The sequence below is a fragment of the Salvia miltiorrhiza genome, chromosome 2 (genome assembly GCF_028751815.1).
Source record: "Salvia miltiorrhiza cultivar Shanhuang (shh) chromosome 2, IMPLAD_Smil_shh, whole genome shotgun sequence".
In the NCBI taxonomy this organism is placed as follows: domain Eukaryota; kingdom Viridiplantae; phylum Streptophyta; class Magnoliopsida; order Lamiales; family Lamiaceae; genus Salvia; species Salvia miltiorrhiza.
This window is the reverse complement of record NC_080388.1, coordinates 15,615,839-15,636,091: the sequence shown is the minus strand read 5'-3', so window position 1 is coordinate 15,636,091 and position 20,253 is coordinate 15,615,839. Positions and strand designations below refer to the sequence as shown.

At 43.4% G+C, this 20,253-nt stretch overlaps 1 protein-coding gene across 1 annotated transcript; it reads left to right on the top strand.

The window, feature by feature from the left end:
- Window positions 1-15,943: 15,943 nt before the first annotated feature.
- Window positions 15,944-16,420, top strand: LOC131008049 (uncharacterized). Its single transcript, XM_057934952.1, has one exon. The coding sequence runs from the start codon at window positions 15,944-15,946 to the stop codon at window positions 16,418-16,420; it is 477 nt and encodes a 158-aa protein (XP_057790935.1).
- The last annotated feature ends 3,833 nt before the right edge of the window (window positions 16,421-20,253 follow it).

Here is a 20,253-nt window from a genome sequence, read left to right as displayed (position 1 = left end):
ACAATAGAGTACGATAAAAAGGAGTTTGCCAAAATCTTCGAAGCAAGTCTGGCAGGAATGGCAAAACAATACTGGGACAAAATTGATGTCGCTGCAAGGAAAGAGCTGTTTACTAGCACAGAACCTTATGAAATCATTAAGGAGGCTACTAAACAGATTAAAATCCATTTCTTGGGAATGGGTTTTTTCGAAGGATCCGCAGAGGAGAAACGCAAGAAATATCATCAGGCACTCTACAATCTAAGATTAATGGTGCTAGAGCCAAAAGCTCTTGATGAATTTCTACGTCTTTATACCCTATATGTTCATATGGGGGTAGTTGATGCTCAAACTGCCAAGGACCTCTTTTTCACAAAGTTTCCGAGTCCATGGAGGGAGATGCTTATCAACGAGTACGTGTCACCGGGAGAATATCCACTTGATAGTGCATCAAGAAGGATGTCCTACGTACACAAGAAGCTGTCCGAATGGTGCCAGAAGGCGGCGGACCTGAGGAATCTCAAGAAATTGAGGAGGCTCAACAAGAAATCTCCATTGATGTGCGACAACATTGATCTTCCAACAGAGATCGGTGCTGAGCTGCTGTATCAAAGGGGGAGCAGAAAGAAACATAGGTACCAACCCTATGACAGAAAGTCCAGAAGGAGTTCTTGGAAGCCAAGAACTATGTGGACCAGACAGAAGGCACGCTCCTACAAGTCAGGCCAACGGAGCGGACCATCAAGAAACCGATTCTCAAATCAAAAGAGAATCCCGGCGAGAAAAACTTTCAGGCGCACTCAAGCCAAAGCAAATGAAAGTTTTAAGGATTGCAACTGCTGGTCGTGCGGTGCACAAGGGCATATTTCAACCAATTGCCCAGACAACGAGAAAAGGCAGATCAGGAGATTCGAATCCACACCGGATATCGAAGACGCGATCTACCACCAGAAATTGATACCCGTGTATCAATTTGAAGATATATCCTCTGATGAGAGTATATATGAGCAAGAAGAAGTCTTTAGTTCTGAAGATTCGGGGATGTCTGATGGATCAACCGGAGACGAGTCAGACTAAAGAGGAACACGAGGTACACCACACCCAGAAGGAGGATCAGAATGGATTTACTAGCCATTTTCTGATTCCACAGGAAGAAGTGGTGAAGAAGCTCGTGAAAAGACTCAATAGGGAAACCGGAGAGGTACAAACATACCAAGGGTTTTCCAATGGAAGATTGAATCGAGTTTTTAATAGCTTGATACCATCCAAAAGGAAGCATCATGTCTATTTTGGTGTCACAAACCGAGAAATGGCGCTTCCAATGGAGATTACAAGTAATCAGGTGGAGATCCAGCTGGTTCCTGCTGAAGATATTAGGCAGGATCTTAAGAAAATGAAGCCAGAAGTCGCAAGTACGATGAAATGGATTCATATTGGAGCAATTCAGTTGGTAATCAAATCATCCCTATCCCCAGGGACGGACCAACCAATTGATGTCGCACTTTGCGATAAAAGAATCAGAGATACTAGAGCATCAGTTCTGGGAGCCTTTTCAGGCAATCTCTATGCCAAAACGATTATAACCGAGTTCTATCCACAGATCGCTTATAATCTACAGGATTCATCCTTCAGCAGAGCCCTGACCCTCTATCAGGACTACAAAAAGAAGGAGCTGTTGACAGAAGGGAATAGGCCATACTCACTGACTTATCAAGTCTCGTATGCCTTATCAAATTCCCATCACACAGAATTATTTCTGGGAAAAGAGTTTATTGAGATTCCAGAAATATTTAAGGAAGTAGCCAAGGCAGTCAAACCAAACCGAGTGGAGATTCCTCAGATCGGAGAAATCGACATCGATATTGGAGACAAGACGGTGCTTAGCCATACCCAAAGTCTCAGACTAGGAGCACCAAGGCTATCATTCCAAGGAAATAGGCTAACTTCAGGGCCTATTACAAGGAGTCTCTCTCATTCATATGAGAGAATGGCGATTCGGGAAACCCAAGTTCTGGACATGAAAGTTAAGCTTAAATGTCCCGAAGGATGGAGACAGGTTTCCACAAGATTTGATACAACTAACAAGGAAAACAAATTTCCTTGTAGCTCGTTGTATTATTTGGCGAATCCAGGAGACAACCGATACATCGGAATTCTGGAAGTTGGCGAGTTTGAAATCCAAACCGAAGGCCAAGCCGGACAAGAAGCAGATGTCCTGATATTAGGACGGGATTTCCTTGACAAATATAAACCATGGTCATGGAAATCAGGAGGAATGGAGATCACTATTGGACGCCAAAGAGTGATGATCCAATGACAAGTCCATTCTCAATATACATCTCGGTGGGGATGTTATACGAGAAATACAAAGCAGAATATTTTGCTGCTTATGTGGATTCGGGAGCAGGAATCTGTACAGCAAAACGAGGAGTTTTTCCAACAGAAGTGGAAGAAGATCTACCTCGAATTGCAGGAAGGGATTTCTCCAAGAAGATTTTACTCTTATCAAAAGGAGTAAAACAAACGGAAATATTGATCGGCGGAGCAGGACAGACACCTTGGTACAAGGTCAAGACTCCACCAATTTATTTCCATGATACCGGAGCAGATATATTATTGGGAAATAATTTTCTGCAAAGCTTCAAGAGATTTATACAAGACAATGAAGCCAGGAGGCTTGTGTTCACAACCAATTGTGACCACAAAATCATTGTGCAAAGGCTCCAAGGAGCTTTTCATCGTTCAATGCCAATCAAGTTCCGCAGCAAGTGTGGTGATGATGGCAGACTCCGGCGACCTCAAATGAAGGATCAAAGGAGATTCGGCGAAGTTTTGCTCAAATGCAGAACTGAGGGATTTCCAGACCTCTCTGAGGAGGAAATTCAAATCCTCAAAGTATCCTTGATATCACATAAGGATATCAAGGAAGACGAACAGGTGTCCATAGCCGACGTCAAAAGGAGAATCCAAAAGTGTTATCACGAGGATCCTTTGGCATGGTGGGACAAGAACCAGCTCAGAGCAACCTTGAAAGTCAAAACTGGAAAGGAGCATGAGTTCGTAAGATACAAGCCTATCCTGATGAACCCTCAAGATCAACAGGATATGATGAGTATAATCAAGGAACATCTTGATTTAAAACTTATCGAAGATGGAAGATCACCCTATAGCAGTCCAGGATTTCTGGTGAGAAATCATGGGGAGATCAAGCGAGGAAAACCAAGATTGGTCATTAATTATAAAGGGATTAATGACATTCTTGAGTTTGATGGATACTTCATCCCAAGCAGAGAACACCTTATCAACTGCATCAGAAGTGCAAGGGTATTCTCAAAATTTGATTGCAAATCAGGATTCTACCAGATTCGCATGGATGAAGGGAGTAAGAAGTTCACAGCCTTCTCAACTCCACAAGGACATTATGTCTGGAATGTCATGCCAATGGGGTTAGCCAACGCGCCTCAGATATTCCAAAGGAAGATGGATAATCTCTTCAAAGATTATTCTTCGTTTATGTTTGTTTACATTGATGACATCCTTATTGCATCAAAAAACATTCATGAACATGTCAGGCATCTGGAGATCTTTGCGGATGTTTGTCAACAAGAAGGACTAGTGCTGTCAGAAAAGAAGGCAGTCATAGCCACCCAGAAGATGGAGTTTCTGGGGATCGAGATTGATGAATCCGGGATTATTCTACAAGATCATATTGTGGAAAAGGTCCAAGGTTTCCCAGAGGATCTCAAAAAAAAGAAGCAGCTCCAAAGTTTTCTCGGGGTTGTCAATTTTGCAGGGATGTTCATCAAAAACCTTGCAGAATACAGAAAGGTCTTCAGTCCACTACTGAAGAAAGATGTTCCATTCATATGGAAGGAAGAACATCGAGAGGGTATGAAGAAGTTGAAAGAGATTTGCAAGAATCTCCCGAAACTTTCAATACCACAAGACGAGGATGATCTAGTCCTCTACACCGACGCGAGTGATTTCTGGTGGGCGGCAGTGCTCACAAAGATCACCCCATATGGAGAAGAACCTTGCAGATATTGTAGCGGTCTTTTCTCCAACGACGAGGCTGTGCGATGGCACATCAACGAGAAAGAATTCTTTGCAGTGCGAAAGGCGTTTAAAAAATGGCCGCTTTTCTTACTGGCTAAAAAATTCGTTTTGAAAGTTGATAACACTAACGTTAAAGCTTTCTTAACAAAAAAGTTTGAATCTAAACCTGAAAAGGCTAGATTAATTAGATGGCAAGCAGAATGCCAATATTATGATTATGATATTGTCGTTTTGAAATCTGAGCAGAATGTTCTTGCAGATTTCCTTACAAGAGATGGAGCTTCCTGAAGCGGAGGCCATCGAGGCAATACAGGGGCAGCTCTTTGAAAGCTTAGAGCTGCTACAACAAGAATGGCAGAAGTGTGTACTACACACTAAACAAGCGGGAAAGATACAAGCGGCTGACGAAGCCAAAGTATCTAGCCAAATTGATGTCTGTTTCATGAAGATGTTCAATCTTCAGGAAGCAACCGAAAAGCCGCTCTTGCGCGCTGTCCGTGAAAATCGGGCAAAAGCAATGCTTTCCGTACAGGGCGGATTACCTGTAGCAGGGGATTCAAGTACCCCTAGCCCAAGTCCTGAGAGAATGGCTTCACAGCCGGACGCTCGAGGAAAAGATGTTGTTAAGGGGTCACTCCCTGAATCAACATGTCAACCCTCCACCTCTGGGGAAAAAGAGGGAGAGATCAGCCTTAGGCCTATGACAGGTCAAGTTAAGGTTGATACTAATCTTTTTATTTCTTCTCCTTCTTGGCAGATGTATCAAGATAGGTGGGAGAAACTTCTCACGAGGAGAGGCATTAATCCGGGAAATTGCCGGGTTGATGTTGCAGGAAAATATCCAAGGGTTTGGATGACTCCAGGAGCCAATCCAAACGATGTTAAGGAATGGTATGAGTTCGGGGCATTAGCCTCAGTTTATACCACTTCTCCGGCCTTCACCGAAATCAAGGGTCTACCCAAATGGATCCAGAAAACGGTGTTTGACACATGGGAGAACAACGAGTCCCTCAAAAGGGGAGACGTTCTGGAATTATACTTTTTTAGTGCAGCGCCAGAACCAGTGGGCAAAGGAGTCTACGAAGCCTTCCATTTCATCAAGCTTCGGAGACCAGATACAGGAGCCTTGAACCGGATCAAAGTTCCTGAATTTAATGCTGCCATCGTCTCAACATTCACGGAGGATCAAATCTCCACGAGACGAGCATGGGGTCTTTGGGTCTGTCTTACAGAGATGGACAAAATGAAGTCCAGATTCAAGTTCTTTCAGAGCTCAGATCTGGGAACGTTCCTGGTCAATACAATGACAGGAACAACAACTCAGTTTGCTGAAAATTCTTTCGAGAATAAGAGGCAAACTATTTGGGGAAACAAGATCGCGGGGAGCAAAGAGACTCGTCGCAAATTCTGCAATATGGCTCATGTAAGCCATTGGATCGAGAGAATCTGCGACCAATGTTCGTCGCAGAAGGAACCGGAATTCGGCAAAGGTTTCCTTCCGAAACCTGACAGAAGGAGGTTCCGGTCTGATGAGCACGATGAGTGTCAGACCCCAAAGGGAAGAACTCCGCGGGCACCAAAAAAGTAAGGTGGCCGACAGAACAGAGTGAATCATGTGATTCACAGCAAGGATCGCACCCACAAAAGAAACGCCAAAAGTGGGTGGAATGACAGGAGGACCACTCAGCGCTCCAGGACAAATGTGAGTGGAAGGAAAGTAGCCGGCCCCTACCAGCATTATCACAAAGCGATAAAGCAAGGGCCCAGCACATGTGACAACACCAACAAGTGTCGGCAATAATGGCCAACAAAAGAAGGTGGCTGTCAATTTCAAGCAAGCTGGCCACGAGGATAGCATCCGAGGCCAACCACCAAGCAATAATAGAGGGTATCAGACCTCTATAAAATCACAAGTGCTGAAGAGAAGAGATCATCGAAAAATTTCCACAACTTTCTCACACTACACTCTCTCTTCAGAATCTATCTTTGTAATTTTAATTTTCTGTTTTTCAAAGTTTTCGTTTTTAGTTTTTGTTTCTTTTTATTTTTATGTACACAAGGATTAGCTACTATGAGTAGCTAAAACAAGTTAGTCTCCTCCATTGGGGAGTTTTTTATGAAATAAATTAATTTTATATAATTCCTCTATAAACACTTTGTTTTTGTCCAACTATTCCGGGTTGAGTAAAAATATTTTCTTTTCATTTTTCAACAAAAATATTTGAACGTCGAGACACAGTGAAGGAGGGAAACTGATTCCTGAAGGTGACCATTCGGCGAAAGCCGGAACACAGTGAAGGGAGAAGGTTGCAACCACCACTTGCGAGCGTGTGGTTGGACGAAGGCCGAGGAGGCAAGAAGTCCGTAAAACGCGATAAGAGCTCCTGAAGGTGACCAGTCGACGAAAGGTATACTGTTGAGTTATGATTTGAATTATTTTGAAGTGTTACGGAAGCATGTTGGGCCTGATTAAACGTTAGACTGTTTAAAGATCAAAATGATTTGCTAAATGAGCTTGAACGGTATATCGGCTGGAAACTTTCCTCGTGCCCGATAGGTTACTTCGGTAAACTGGGTCTGGACTGTGCGACAACGCCACGTACCTTTAAGCAAAACAGTTTAATAAAATTTGGTTTGCATGTATTAATTAAGCATGAATTGTAGACGAAGGGCGGTTTGGTCAATTGATTGGCTTTTGGTTACTAAAGTCTCACTTTAAATCCTGTGGCTATATAAGTCCTTAACTATATGAGTTTGGCTAAATGTGTCTTTCCCTCAATTTTTTTTGGGCCATATAAAATTGGGAGGAATTCTAAACTATCCACATTTTCAAGTAGGGCTGTCTAAATGGTTTTCGGGTTTTGGATATCTTATTAATCGAATCGAAATTTTCGAGTTTGGGTATCCAATAATTAAATTTTTTGATTATCGATTCGGTTTCGAGTATTATTTTAGAAAAATTTCGGGTATCGATTAACCCGATAACTGAAACGGGTTAACCGAAATAACCAAAAATTATTTAATATATATTTTATATACATTTTAATTATTAATTCGTGAATTGGCCCTCGGGAAAATCAAATAATTCCATGCTATTATATTTGATGAGGACTAGAATACTCATCAGCGCTGTGCTTGGCAATATAAGAACATCTTACTTGATTATTATTATCATTATTATTATCACAAGAACTAATGAACGCATGACTAACTAAAGAATACGAAGAGTCAATCAGCCTTGACCAAAGTGCAGAGCTACTGCCTTGCTAAAGTACAACACCACCAGCGCAGACCAGAGCAGTGCAGCAGAGCTGCGCAGCCAGACCAGAGCAGAGCAGCGCGGTAGCGCTGCGCAGCCAGAGCAGCGCCACCAAAGTGCCTTTCCACGCAGCCACGTATGATGGTTCAGCTTGGGGATTAAGATCATTGTACTAAGTTTTGGGCCTAAATCCAATCATTAAAGTTCATGGGCCTAAGGCCTTTAGGGTTTACTCTCACATCTATAAATAGAAGGTTAGCATTAGCATTAGGATGATAGTTTTACTTGGGAGCAACACACTTGTAAAATGTGTAATTATCTCGAACTATAGTGAAAACAACGAAGAACTCCCGTGGACGTAGATCATTTATGATCGAACCACGTAAATCCTGTCTCGATTATCGCTTTTTAGATTAGGCGTTGATTCCATGCTTCACCAATTGGCGCCGTCTGTGGGAAACGGGGGCTGCGTTGTGAGTTCCGACGAGCCTCTAAAAATGGGATTTCGGGATCACTGTTCACCGAAGAAAGTACTGTTCATCGGAGGGGTTACTGTTCATCATTGTTCATCGAGAGGGTTACTGTTCATCGTCATACACCAAGTGCTCAATATCCAGATCTCTTCAAATCTCTTCAAATCAGCGATTGCCGCCGTGCCCAGATCGAGAATCCTAAGTCTCTCACAGCAAATCGACGATTACTAGCGTCATTGCCGGAGTTTTGTCGATTTGATCCGTAGCAAATATCCCAAATTAGGGATCGATAAACACCTCTGATTTTGGGATGAATCTTTTGATCTGCTTGGAAGAGGGGAAAATCCCCAATTTTCTTATTCATACGTATTCTTCAAAAATTTCATACAAATCTTGATAAAGTCTGATATTTCTTTGTATTTCTCTGTATTTCAAAGCAGATCTCTGGTAATTTTCTGCGATCGAAGTCCGGCGAGCACCGCCGCCGTTCTTGAGTTTCCATTGCAAGAAATTTCAAATTCCTCCTATCGGAATTCAGCATAGAAGTTCGGCAGCGCAGCCAGCTCTGGCCGCCTTTTTCTCTTGTTGCCGCTCGGCAGAACAGCGCAGCCAGCACTGCCTTTTTCCCTCGCCATGGTTCAACAGCGCAACTGCCTCTTTCCCTCGCAGCGGTTCAGCAGCGCAGCCAGCGCTGCTTCTTTCCCTCGCCATGGTTCAGCAGCGCAGCTGCCTCTTTCCCCCGCCATGGTTCAGCAGCGCAGCTGCTTCTCTTCCTCGCCGCGGTTCAGCAGCAATGGATCCAGCATCAATGGTCCCTTCTCACATATTTTCTCATAGTTCCTTTTCACCCTCAGTGTGCGAGATGGATCCAGCATCAATGGTCAAAAGTTTCGAGTACAGCTCCACACAGCAGCAGCAGCCCATGTTTGGTGTCTTGGAAGCTCCTCTTCATTACAGATCCTCTTCATCCCCACACAACGCCACCTCTTTCCAAGATGCATTTTTCTCCTCGTACCTCAAATCCAACAAGCATAAATCCCAACAAAAGATCCTTGCCGCCGTCGACGACACGGAGATAAGCATCTTCGACGCGCAGAAGTATTTCAGCGAGAATTCAGACCCCAAAGAGATGATCAAGAAGCAGCCCATGCCGCATGATACGCTCTCGTCGGTCTCCTCCACGGATGGATATGGCGGCCAGAATTTCAAGACCCGCTCGTTCCACGCCACGCCCACGGCGTCGTCGGAGGCCAGCTGGAACAGCCAGCGCTGTCCTCTTCCTCGCCGCGGTTCAGCAGCCAGCGCTGCCCCTCTTCCTCGCCGCGGTTCCGCAGCCCGTCAGCGTTGCCCTCTTCCTCGCCGTGGTTCAGCAGCGCAGCTGCATCTCTCCCTCGCCGTGGTTCAGCGGCGCAGCTGCTCTCTCCCTTGCCGCGGTTCAGCAGCCCGTCAGCGCTGCCTTCTTCCTCGCCGTGGTTCAGCAGCGCAGCTGCATCTCTCCCTCGCCGTGGTTCAGCAGCGCAGCTGCATCTCTCCCTCGCCGTGGTTCAGCGGCGCAGCTGCTCTCTCCCTCGCCGCGGTTCCGCAGCCCGTCAGCGCTGCCCTCTTCCTCGCCGTGGTTCAGCAGCGCAGCTGCATCTCTCCCTCGCCGTGGTTCAGCGGCGCAGCTGCTCTCTCCCTCGCCGCGGTTCAGCAGCCCGTCAGCGCTGCCCTCTTCCTCGCCGTGGTTCATGATTGGACGTATTTATACGCATTTATTTGGGGCATTTTAGTATGATTTTTGTGTTTAATTCTTATTAAATATCATCTTTAGGATATGATTTTGGTCTTATATGAATTTTGATGGTATTTGATAGGTTTTGGAGAAAAGTATTGATTTTGAGAGGAGTTTTGAAGTCGAAAGCTGTGAAGGACGAAAGATGTCGCATTGTGTACTGGATGGTGTGCCCATTCTGCCTGGGTATGGATTGATTGCATGGATTGAAGGCTAAAGTGCCGAGAAGAAAGAATTTGGGCTGCCATGTTGATTTGGGCTGAACTATTTCCTCTTTTTGATCACAAGCCCACACGCCACTTTTCCCTATTATTAGATTAGATTAGATTAGTTTATTTATTTTTGGGCCCATGCGCCATTAGTTGTTAGATTAGAATTAGGTTAGTTATTATTTTCCTTAGTTAGATATATATTAGAAGTCAGCGGCAACTTTTAAGATCACAACATTCCAGCCGCAACTTTTGAGAGCAGCAGTGCAGACGCAACTTTTAAGTTTTATTCAAGTTTTATTCTTTCATCATTCTTGCAATTTATTCTTTTAATTTCTTGTGTTATTTAATTATGTTTTCTAGCTAAATTCGTTTATTCCGGCAACGATTAGGGAAGCACTAGCAAAATTATTCTGTGAGATCTAATTGTTCTTATACTTTATTTTATGCTTGCATCTGCAATTCTCCATGTTTAATGATATTAATTGTTTTAATCCATTAGATAGTTGCAAATATTTATTGGGTTAGAATTAATTATATAGCCAATTGAACCGGCCATCCGTAATTGTGGTTTAGGTTTGATTAGTGGTAAATTGACACATCAGAGTCAAGGGAAGAGCAGTCTTAATTCAATAATCCCGCGTCAGAGTTTATTGGTTTTGAATCGGGTTTCTCTAGATATTAATGCTTTCGGCTCATTAAACCTATAGAGCGTCTCTTACGATTGTCAGTCGATTAGGGTAGTAATTAGTGAAGCGTCTTCCTGGTTACCGAATAATTAAGGAGAAATAAGATCACGTCAGAAGCGTCTTCGGTGGTTATAACTGGTTTGTTTGCATGATTTAAAGTTATTTTTGCATCAATGATAGGAATAATTAAGCTAGGGTGAACTTAATTGATTGCTGGAATTCTTTTATTAATTGTTGGAATTTTTATTCATCTTTTCGTCATTATCAAAATTGGTTATTTGAATTTTATTTATTTAATTTTAAGTTTAGTATTTTCTATATTTTCTTCTCAAAAATTCGTGGTTACTTTGCAGGCTTTAATTGGAGAAATTCTCGCCAGTCCCTTAGGAGACGATCTTGCTTACTGCTGTCTGCACAGTGTGGGTATACCGGCTGACTGCCGGATATTTTTGGTGTAAAACGACGCACCAAATTTTGGCGCCGTTGCCGGGGATTGGTTTTAAGCAGGATTTTACTGATTTCAGTCTGTCTTTTATTTTTAGTTTATGCCCCGTTCTTCTCGTACAGGCATATTAGTTTTTGATCCGGAAATCGAGAGGACCGCACGAAAGTTGAAGAAGCAAGCTAAGGAGTGGAAAAAGAGATCCAATTCTGCCCCACCAAGTCTTGAGGAACAACCAGAAATTGAAGTTCCAATGGCTGACCATGATGAGGACGATAGAGAGATCGTGGATCATCGACAGGAAAGACCTCAACTGATCAGAGAGCTAGGCCGTCATAGAAACAATCGCCCTTTGTGCATTGTCCTTCCTGCCATTAATGGCAACGCTGAAATACGGCCTGGTTTCATTCAAGTGCTACCCAAGTTCGGTGATTTACCTGGAGAGAGTGCACACAAACATCTGGTTGAATTTGATCTAGTTTGCTCAACTCTACGCCCTCATGGTTTTACTGAAAATAATTTGAGGCTATTGACTTTTTCTCATACTTTGCAGGGTAGAGCGAGAGATTGGCTTTTTGATCTTCCTCCTGGTTCGATTAGAACTTGGGGAGATTTAGAAGAACAATTCTTGCGAAAATTCTTTCCTGAGTCCAGAGCTGCAAATTTGAGAATGGCCATTAGCAGCATTAAACATAAGAAGGCGGAGAGTCTAGCCGATTATTGGGAGAGATTCCAACAGCTGTGTCGCAAGTGTCCTGATCATGGATTTTCTGACTACCAATTGCTTACTAACTATTTTTATCGTGGTATGTCTTCTTTTGATAGGAAAATTGTTGACGCTGCTTGTGGTGGAAGCTTGACCAATAAAACTTTGGACGAAGCAAAGCAACTCATCGTTGACATGGTTTCAAATGGCCAACAATATGAGGATGAGGATGATGATCGTTATAGGCCAGTGCAGAAAGTAGAAGATTCCAACATGAACGAGAAAATTGATGCTCCCACCTCTTTAGTTAGAGGACTTGCTGTCGCTAAAACTCAACACGTTCAATGTGGAATTTCCTTTGAAAATAATCATCATACTGATGCATGTCCATCTTTGCAGGATAATAATACTGAGCAAGCGTGCATGGGATCCGCCGATGAGCAAGAGATGAACGCAGAAAGGCCAAGGCGAAACGACCCCTTTTCCAACACCTACAATCCAGGGTGGAGAAATCACCCTAATTTTAGGTGGAGACAGCAGGAACCAGGGATGTACGCGCTGAATCCGCCGCAGGCTGGACAGTATGCCCATACCGCGCGACCTGCACCGAGTTCTGCACCCAATATGAACGATATCATGAAGAGCCTCGCCCAGAGCAGTGAAATTGTGAAGAATTTGGTGCAAAGTCAGCAGGCATTCCAGCATGAAACTCAGGCAGCGTTGAGTAGTATGGCCACACAGATCACGCAGTTAGCCACTCAGGTGAACAAGCTGCAGGCGAATCAAGGCCAACTTCCTTCTGTCACGGAGATGAATCCCAAGGAAAATGCAAGTGCAGTGACTACAAGAAGTGGGAGAGTTCTAGTTGAGCCACAGCCTAAGCAGCAGGATAAAGAAGAAAAGCCCGATGAAGCCAAGGACGATGCAATTAGTGAGGAGTCACCAGAATCCACCGAGCCTAGTTCTTCTAAGGTAAGTGGAAAACCTAAGGTTTCAATTCCTCAATCACTGATTGCACCACCTTTTTCCTTCTAGGCTAGCTCAGAACAAGAGAATTGAAGAAGAGAAGGATATTCTGGAAATCTTCAAGAAGGTAGAAATAAACTTGCCCTTGCTTGATGCAATTAAGCAAGTTCCCAGGTACGCAAAGTTTTTGAAAGAGTTATGCTCTAAGAAAATGAAGTTTGGGAATGATGCGAGAATTCGAGTGAGTGAGAATGTTTCTGCTGTTCTTCAAAGAAAATTGCCCCAAAAGTGTCGAGATCCTGGTATGTTCACCATTCCATGCATTATAGGTAATAAGACTGTTGAGAGAGCCATGTTAGATTTAGGAGCATCCATAAATGTCATGCCTTATTCTGTGTATAAGGATTTGCAATTAGGACCTTTGAAAGACACTCGTGTTATCATTCAGTTAGCTGATAGGTCTACTGCATATCCCGAAGGTGTTGTTGAGGATGTCCTTGTCAATGTCAATGACTTGATTTTTCCTGTGGATTTTTATATTGTTGATATGGATGATTCTGCCTCTGCTAAGCAATCTTTGATTCTTTTAGGGAGACCATTCATGAAAACTGCTAAGGCAAAAATTGATGTGGATAGTGGAATGCTTAGCCTTGAATTTGATGGAGATGTTGTCACATTTAATATTTTTGAGGCTATGAAGCATGTTGAGGATCCTGAATCTGTGTTCATGATTGATGTTATTGACCCTTTGGTTGAGGAATTTGTTGAGAATTTCAGGGAGGATGAGCTTGAGCAGGTTATTTTCAGTTCCCTAACTGAAGAGAACACCAAAACTGAGGAGAATGAAGCCATTAGAGAGATTATCATGCAGCTGTACTCAACGGAGGAAATTCCAGTTCGGCACCTGTCGAGCAGGATGCCCATACCGACCAGCACAGAACCGATTTTGCCCTCTGTTGTGAAGCCACCGAAGCTGGACTTGAAGGTACTGCCCCAGCATCTGAAATATGTGTTTTTAGGAGAGGATGACACGCTGCCAGTGATCATCAGCAATGAACTCAGTGTAGAACAAGAGGTAAGGTTGGTAAGTCTTCTTAAGATGCATAAATCTGCCATTGGATGGACTATAGCCGATATCAAAGGTATTAGTCCCTCTACTTGCATGCATAGAATCTTACTTGAGCCTAATAGTAAGCCATCTAGGGATCCTCAAAGAAAATTGAACCCTGTCATGAAAGAAGTTGTGCTTAAAGAAATTCTTAAATTGCTTGATTTAGGGATTATTTATCCGATTTCTGATAGTGCATGGGTCAGTCCTGTTCATGTGGTTCCTAAGAAGTCTGGTTTTCAATTGGTCAAGAATGAGAATAATGAGTTGATTCCCATGAGGTTGCAAACTGGTTGGCGTATGTGCATTGATTTTAGGAAGTTGAATGATGCCACTAGGAAGGATCATTTTCCATTACCTTTCATTGATGAGATGCTTGAGCGATTGGCTGGTAAGGAATTCTTTTATTTTCTTGATGGCTACTCTGGATATTTTCAAATTTTTGTAGCTCAGGAAGATCAAGAGAAAACCACTTTTACTTGTCCTTTTGGCACTTTTGCATGGCGTCGTATGCCGTTTGGATTATTTAATGCTCCTGGTACTTTTCAGCGTTGTATGATGAGTATATTCTCTGACATGATTGAGAGTTGCATTGAAATTTTCATGGATGATTTTACTGTGCATGGAGACTCTTTTGACCATTGTTTGACTAATCTTGAGCAAGTTTTGCAGAGATGTGTCGACACTAATTTGGTGTTGAACTTTGAGAAATGTCACTTTATGGTGAGAGAGGGGATCGTTCTTGGGCATGTGATTTCTGCAAGAGGAGTAGAAGTTGATAAGGCGAAAATTGATTTGATTGTTAAATTACCTTATCCTTCTAATGTGAAAGAGATTCGTGCTTTCTTAGGCCATGCAGGTTTTTATAGGCGCTTCATAAAAGACTTCGCAAAGACTGCTCAACCTCTCACTAGGTTGCTTCATCAAGATGTGTCTTTTGTGTTCGATGACAAGTGCAAGGAGGCCTTTGATTTGTTGAAGAGTAGACTCACTTCTGCCCCCATCATTCAGCCACCAATTTGGGGAGAACCTTTTGAAATCATGTGCGATGCAAGCGACTACGCCGTTGGAGCAGTGCTAGGGCAGAAAGTTGGGAAATAGAGCCATGTGATTTACTATGCTTCCAAAACTCTCAACCCGGCTCAATGCAATTACACAACCACGGAGAATGAGCTTTTAGCCATCGTTTTTGCTTGTGAAAAATTTAGATCCTATTTGATTGGTTCTAAAGTTGTTGTTTATTCTGACCATGCAGCTCTTAAGTATTTGCTCTCTAAGAAAGAATCTAAGCCTCGCTTGATCCGTTGGATTCTGCTTTTGCAGGAATTTGACTTGGAGATTAAAGATAAAAAGGGAGCCGAGAACTTGGTAGCTGACCATTTGAGCAGACTGCAGACTGTGTCGGACGGTATACCCATACCAGACGACTTTCCAGACGAACAGCTGCTGCACATCGACGGTAACACTCCTTGGTATGCTGATTTGGTTAATTTTCTAACTGCTGGAGTTTTTCCTAAGGGAATGGAGACAGCCCGTAAGAATAAGTTGAGGAGCCAAGCAAAATACTTCATATGGGATTATCCTTATTTGTGGAAGACTTGTGCGGATCAAGTGATACGACGTTGTATCCCTGACGAGGAGATTAATTCCATTTTGAATTTTTGCCATGCTCATGCTTGTGGAGGTCACTTTGGTCCCAAAAGAACGGCACGTAAGATTCTTGATTGTGGTTTTTATTGGGAAACTATTTTTAAGGATTCATACAACTTCTGCAAAAATTGTGACAAGTGCCAAAGAACAGGTAATATCTCTTCACGCAATGAAATGCCTCAAGTCCCTATTTTGGTTTGTGAAATCTTTGACGTTTGGGGGATGGATTTTATGGGGCCGTTTCCTAGTTCTTTTGGAAATTCTTACATTCTTTTGGCTGTTGATTATGTTTCGAAGTGGGTGGAAGTGAAGGCCACCCGCACTAATGACTCTAAAGTTGTTGCAGGGTTCCTTAAAGCTAATATTTTTAACAGATTTGGAGTGCCCCGTGCCATCATTAGCGATCAAGGAACTCATTTTTGCAACCGCACTTTGGAAGCATTGTTCAAGAAATATGGAGTCCATCATCGAGTTGCCACGGCATATCATCCACAATCCAACGGTCAGGCTGAAGTTTCTAATCGAGAAATCAAGAGCATCCTTGAAAAACAGTCAACCCGAGACGAAAGGATAGGAGTTTGAGACTGGACGATGCGGTATGGGCATATTGCACTGCATTCAAGTCACCGATTGGTATGTCTCCGTACCGGCTGATTTTTGGGAAGCAATGTCATCTACCTGTTGAGATGGAGCATAAAGCCTTTTGGGCCGTGAAGGAATTCTGTTTGGATGAAAAAGTCGTTGGCAAAGAGCGAAAATTTCAACTGCAAGAATTGGAGGAGATTCGATTGGAGGCGTATGACCATGCAAGTCGCTACAAGGAACGAACCAAATTTCTACATGACAAATACATTCGAACGAAATCCTTTGAAGTTAGGCAGAAGGTTCTCTTGTTTAACGCACGCTTAAGGATTATGCCAGGAAAATTGAAATCTCGTTGGTTGGGCCCATTTGAAGTTGTTAGTGTGAGCCCTCATGGAACTGTGGAAATCCAAAGCCTCGACACACAAAAGTGTTTTAAGGTTAATGGACAATTACTCAAGCCATATTATGCTGGAGTCGAGATGGAGTTGTTCAATGCGCTTAGCCTGACGTCTCCAACCATCGTTTAAGGCTTTTGGAATTTCTTTTCTGTCCAGCCAAGGACGTTAAACAAAGGCGCTCATCGGGAGGCAACCCGATTTCTCTTGCCCTTGTTTTTTATTTTTTTCGTTTTTCTTTAAAAAAAAAAAACTGATAATTTTCGCAGGTTTGGGGGCTATTCTGAAAAAGATGTGAAGCTGGGGGCTGCATGGAAGTTACTTAAGAGTTGGGGGACCAATGTGCAAAATTCAATACTAGGGTTTTATTTTGACTTTAGTCAAAATTCCTCCCCATTCCCCCCCCCCCAATTCCTGCCGCTGCGCCTCCACGCCCATTCCCGCCGCCCAGCCATCATTACGACCCTACACCTCCCTCTTCCGGCCGAGCAGCACCGCCGTGACCACAGCCGCCATCCCTACAGTCTGCCGCCGTTCCGACTGCCCTGTTCCGGCCGCGCCCAGAATTTTCAACCACCACTACCGCGCCGCTCCAGTTCGCTGTTCAACCTTTGCCGCCCACCGCTGTAGATTCAGGTTACCATGGCTCCTATGAGGAAGAAGCGACTGCCAGCCCGCAAGCCCAAGCCGCCATCTCCCTCCCAAGTCCAACCCACCGAGGAAGCGCCATCTGCCGGCGCAAATCCGGCCCTGCCAGCCACCGGAACCCTCATTCCCACCACTGAGGTGTCTGCGACAGATGCTTTGGCCATCGTTGTGTTCTCACCGCCACCGACGTGTGAAACCGAACCATTTGCCGAGCCCTACGCCTCAGCCACCATCTCCGACGTTCCGGTTTCTCCATCACCGTCTACCTCAAGGAAGAGACGTCGGAAGGTGGCCATTCCTACGCCAAAGAAGCTACGCAAATCCACCAGCGGGAAAACCAAGCTCTCCACATCTAGTAAGGCGAAGGCAAAAGCTACGACCTCCACCCCTTTGAGGCGGAGCAGCCGCCAGCATGCTCGACCTATCACGATCGACACCCGCGTACATGAGATTGCATCTACCTCAGATTCTGAAGACGAAGCATACGAGCAGGGAGAGGAGGAGCAAGCTGAGGATGAATAGGTAGAACAAGACGAAGAGTACGAGCAGGAAGAGGAGTAACAAGCTGAGATGGGGCCACGCCAGAAGCCCAAGCGCCGGAAACCTGTTGTCCCTCACAGCCGGTTCACCGTTAACAAAGTCGGTGCAAGGTATGAATGCAATGTAAAACGCCAGCTAATTGCTCCTCGTCTATTTGATTGGAATAGTCTGCATGTGTTAGGGGTCAATGAGGAAATAAAAAAGCACTTCGAAAGTATTGGGTGGTCTCCACTCTTGACTTGCGATGAGCCTCTTTATTTCCGGTTGGTGCTTGATTTTATTTCTTCATTCCAGTTCAGTTCGCATTTGCCTCTAGATCATCCTCAGGCTATTACATTTTTACTGAATCAGGATTGGCATCATATGTCTGTGAATGAATTGAATGTATGGTTAGGATTTGAAACAGACGAATCTGTGGTTAGTGATGAGTATGTGTCTGCCCTCTGTGCTTTACCTGATGATTTTTCTACATCCATTGATGCAACATGGGCTGCACTTTCCACTGAGTTAGTTTACAGGAAGGGATGTTCCCGTAGTGCAAATCTGTTTGGACGTGTCGATTCAAAGATTTTGCGTCTATGTCATCGCTTTCTTTCCTATAATCTGTTTGGACGTGTCGATTCAATGAATATTGTTACTCATAGTGAAATCTTTCTGTTGGATTGCATGCGGAGACGAGTGAAAGTAAATTGTGGGTATTGGGTAGCTTTACAATGGCGAGCGTGCGCCAATAGGTTGGTAGGACGCATTGCACTTGGGGGGTTAATCACACGGTTAGCTCGTGCCTTGCACCACACTTTTCGTTGGCCCATTCATATGCCTATCTCTACTTTCACTGTTTCTGATTTTCAGGCCATGGGTCTAGTCTATTTGGCGAGCTCCGGCTCTTTTCAGTTGACTCAGCCGGGCATTGTAGGCCCGAGCACTGCCCCCTCATCTTCTTGTGCAGGCACGTCCAGCCATACTACCGACTCCACTACTCCTCCACCTTGGTTCCTGCCGCAGCTTCACACCTTGCGCACGGAGTTGTGCACCCACTTTGACACTCATCCACCGCAATGGGCGGTGGACTTGAGCACACGATTGGCAGCGGTGGAGCAAGCTCTCGGACTACGCCCTCCTCCACCTTCTTGATTACCGTTCAGGGAAGTTTCTTTCTTTTTGCTTATCGTTTTTGCAGCTTCTGTTCCTTTTAGTTGTTTGCTGTTGTTTCTTTTTGTCTGTCATACTCTCACACAATGAGGACATTATGTTGTCCAAGTGTGGGGGGGTGTCTTTGTTCTTTGTTTTGTTTGTTTTTGCCTTTTTGCTCTGTTGGTCTGTTGGTTTGATTTTCGAGTCAGTTTCGAGTCCTTTGGCAATGTTATGATGAATGATGTGAAGAGTTGAGATTAGGATATTGGATTTGGTATGATAGGCTGTTGCTCTTGTGATGGAATTATGCATATGTTCGTAGGTATTCTTGTATGAGAAAAACGTGCAAACTTTGATCAAAATACTTGAAGCCTACTAAATTGTGAGGATTGAGCCTTAATGAGCACACATAACTAGCTCAAATTGTTTCTTTGATGAGTGAATGATTCGAACTTTTATGCTGAATTTCTGGTTTGCCCTGTTGCCATAGTCAAGACTAAGTTTGAGAACTTAATGCATAAAAATGATTAAGGCATTTAGGAATAACCATCATTTTGGCCTGAACATATTATCCGAACCTTCACTCTTCCCTTAGTGAGCTCGTTTGTGCCTAATTTGCTCCTGTTTTGCACATATATTGAGCCTTAGCCTATTTTAGCCTGCTTTTGTCCCTTGAAAACATATGAATGCACTAGGTTATGACGAGATGAGAAATGAGTACTCCTACCATTTTAGTGTGCTGAGTGATGATTCATTGATTTATTGGGGATATATGCTGTTGAAAAAAAATAAAAAATAAGAAAAAGAACATAAAACAGAAAAAAGAGAAAGAAAGAAAAAGTGCAAAGAAAATAAAGGGCCTATTGTGTATACATTCATTCATGTTTATGCCTATATGTATATGTGTTGGATTTGAGCACACCTTTTTGAGGATTGATGTCTTGAGGAGCTACTTTAGAATTTCATTGATGAAAAATCTGGTGTGTTTGCATGTATTCAGTCATATATTGAGCCTCTTTGATCCCCTTTTTCTTATTTTATCCCACCTGTACGTACCCTAGCCCCATTACAACCAAAGTGCAAGACCTTTTGATTTGTGCATTGGTTCCATATTTTGGTGGAGATAGTGACATAAGGGCAAGCTGTGTTTGAAGGCATAAAGTTGTGAATTGTGTGAATCTATTCTGTCCATATTTGTCTTTTGAGAGAAATTGAGTGAACTTGGTGAGGCAGGATTGAATTTGCACAATTTTTACTTGAATCAAGAACATGGCATAATTTTCTGAGCAAGAGCATGGTTAGTGGTTTGTGGATGATCGTATCTTGATCAAGACTTTGAATATTATCTATCATATTGTTGCCAAAGCTTTGTTTTTGCTGTTTTGAGTCTTGTTTTGTTCCTTCCCTGTCGTTTTGTTCTTTTTGGTGCTCGAGGGCGAGCTTTGTTTAAGTGTGGGGGGATTTGATTGGGCGTATTTATACGCATTTATTTGGGGCATTTTAGTATGATTTTTGTGTTTAATTCTTATTAAATATCATCTTTAGGATATGATTTTGGTCTTATATGAATTTTGATGGTATTTGATAGGTTTTGGAGAAAAGTATTGATTTTGAGAGGAGTTTTGAAGTCGAAAGCTGTGAAG

Excerpts from the sequence above, each read along its gene's own strand:
- LOC131008049 (XM_057934952.1), top strand. The coding sequence starts at position 15,944 with ATGTCTCCGTACCGGCTGATTTTTGGGAAGCAATGTCATCTACCTGTT.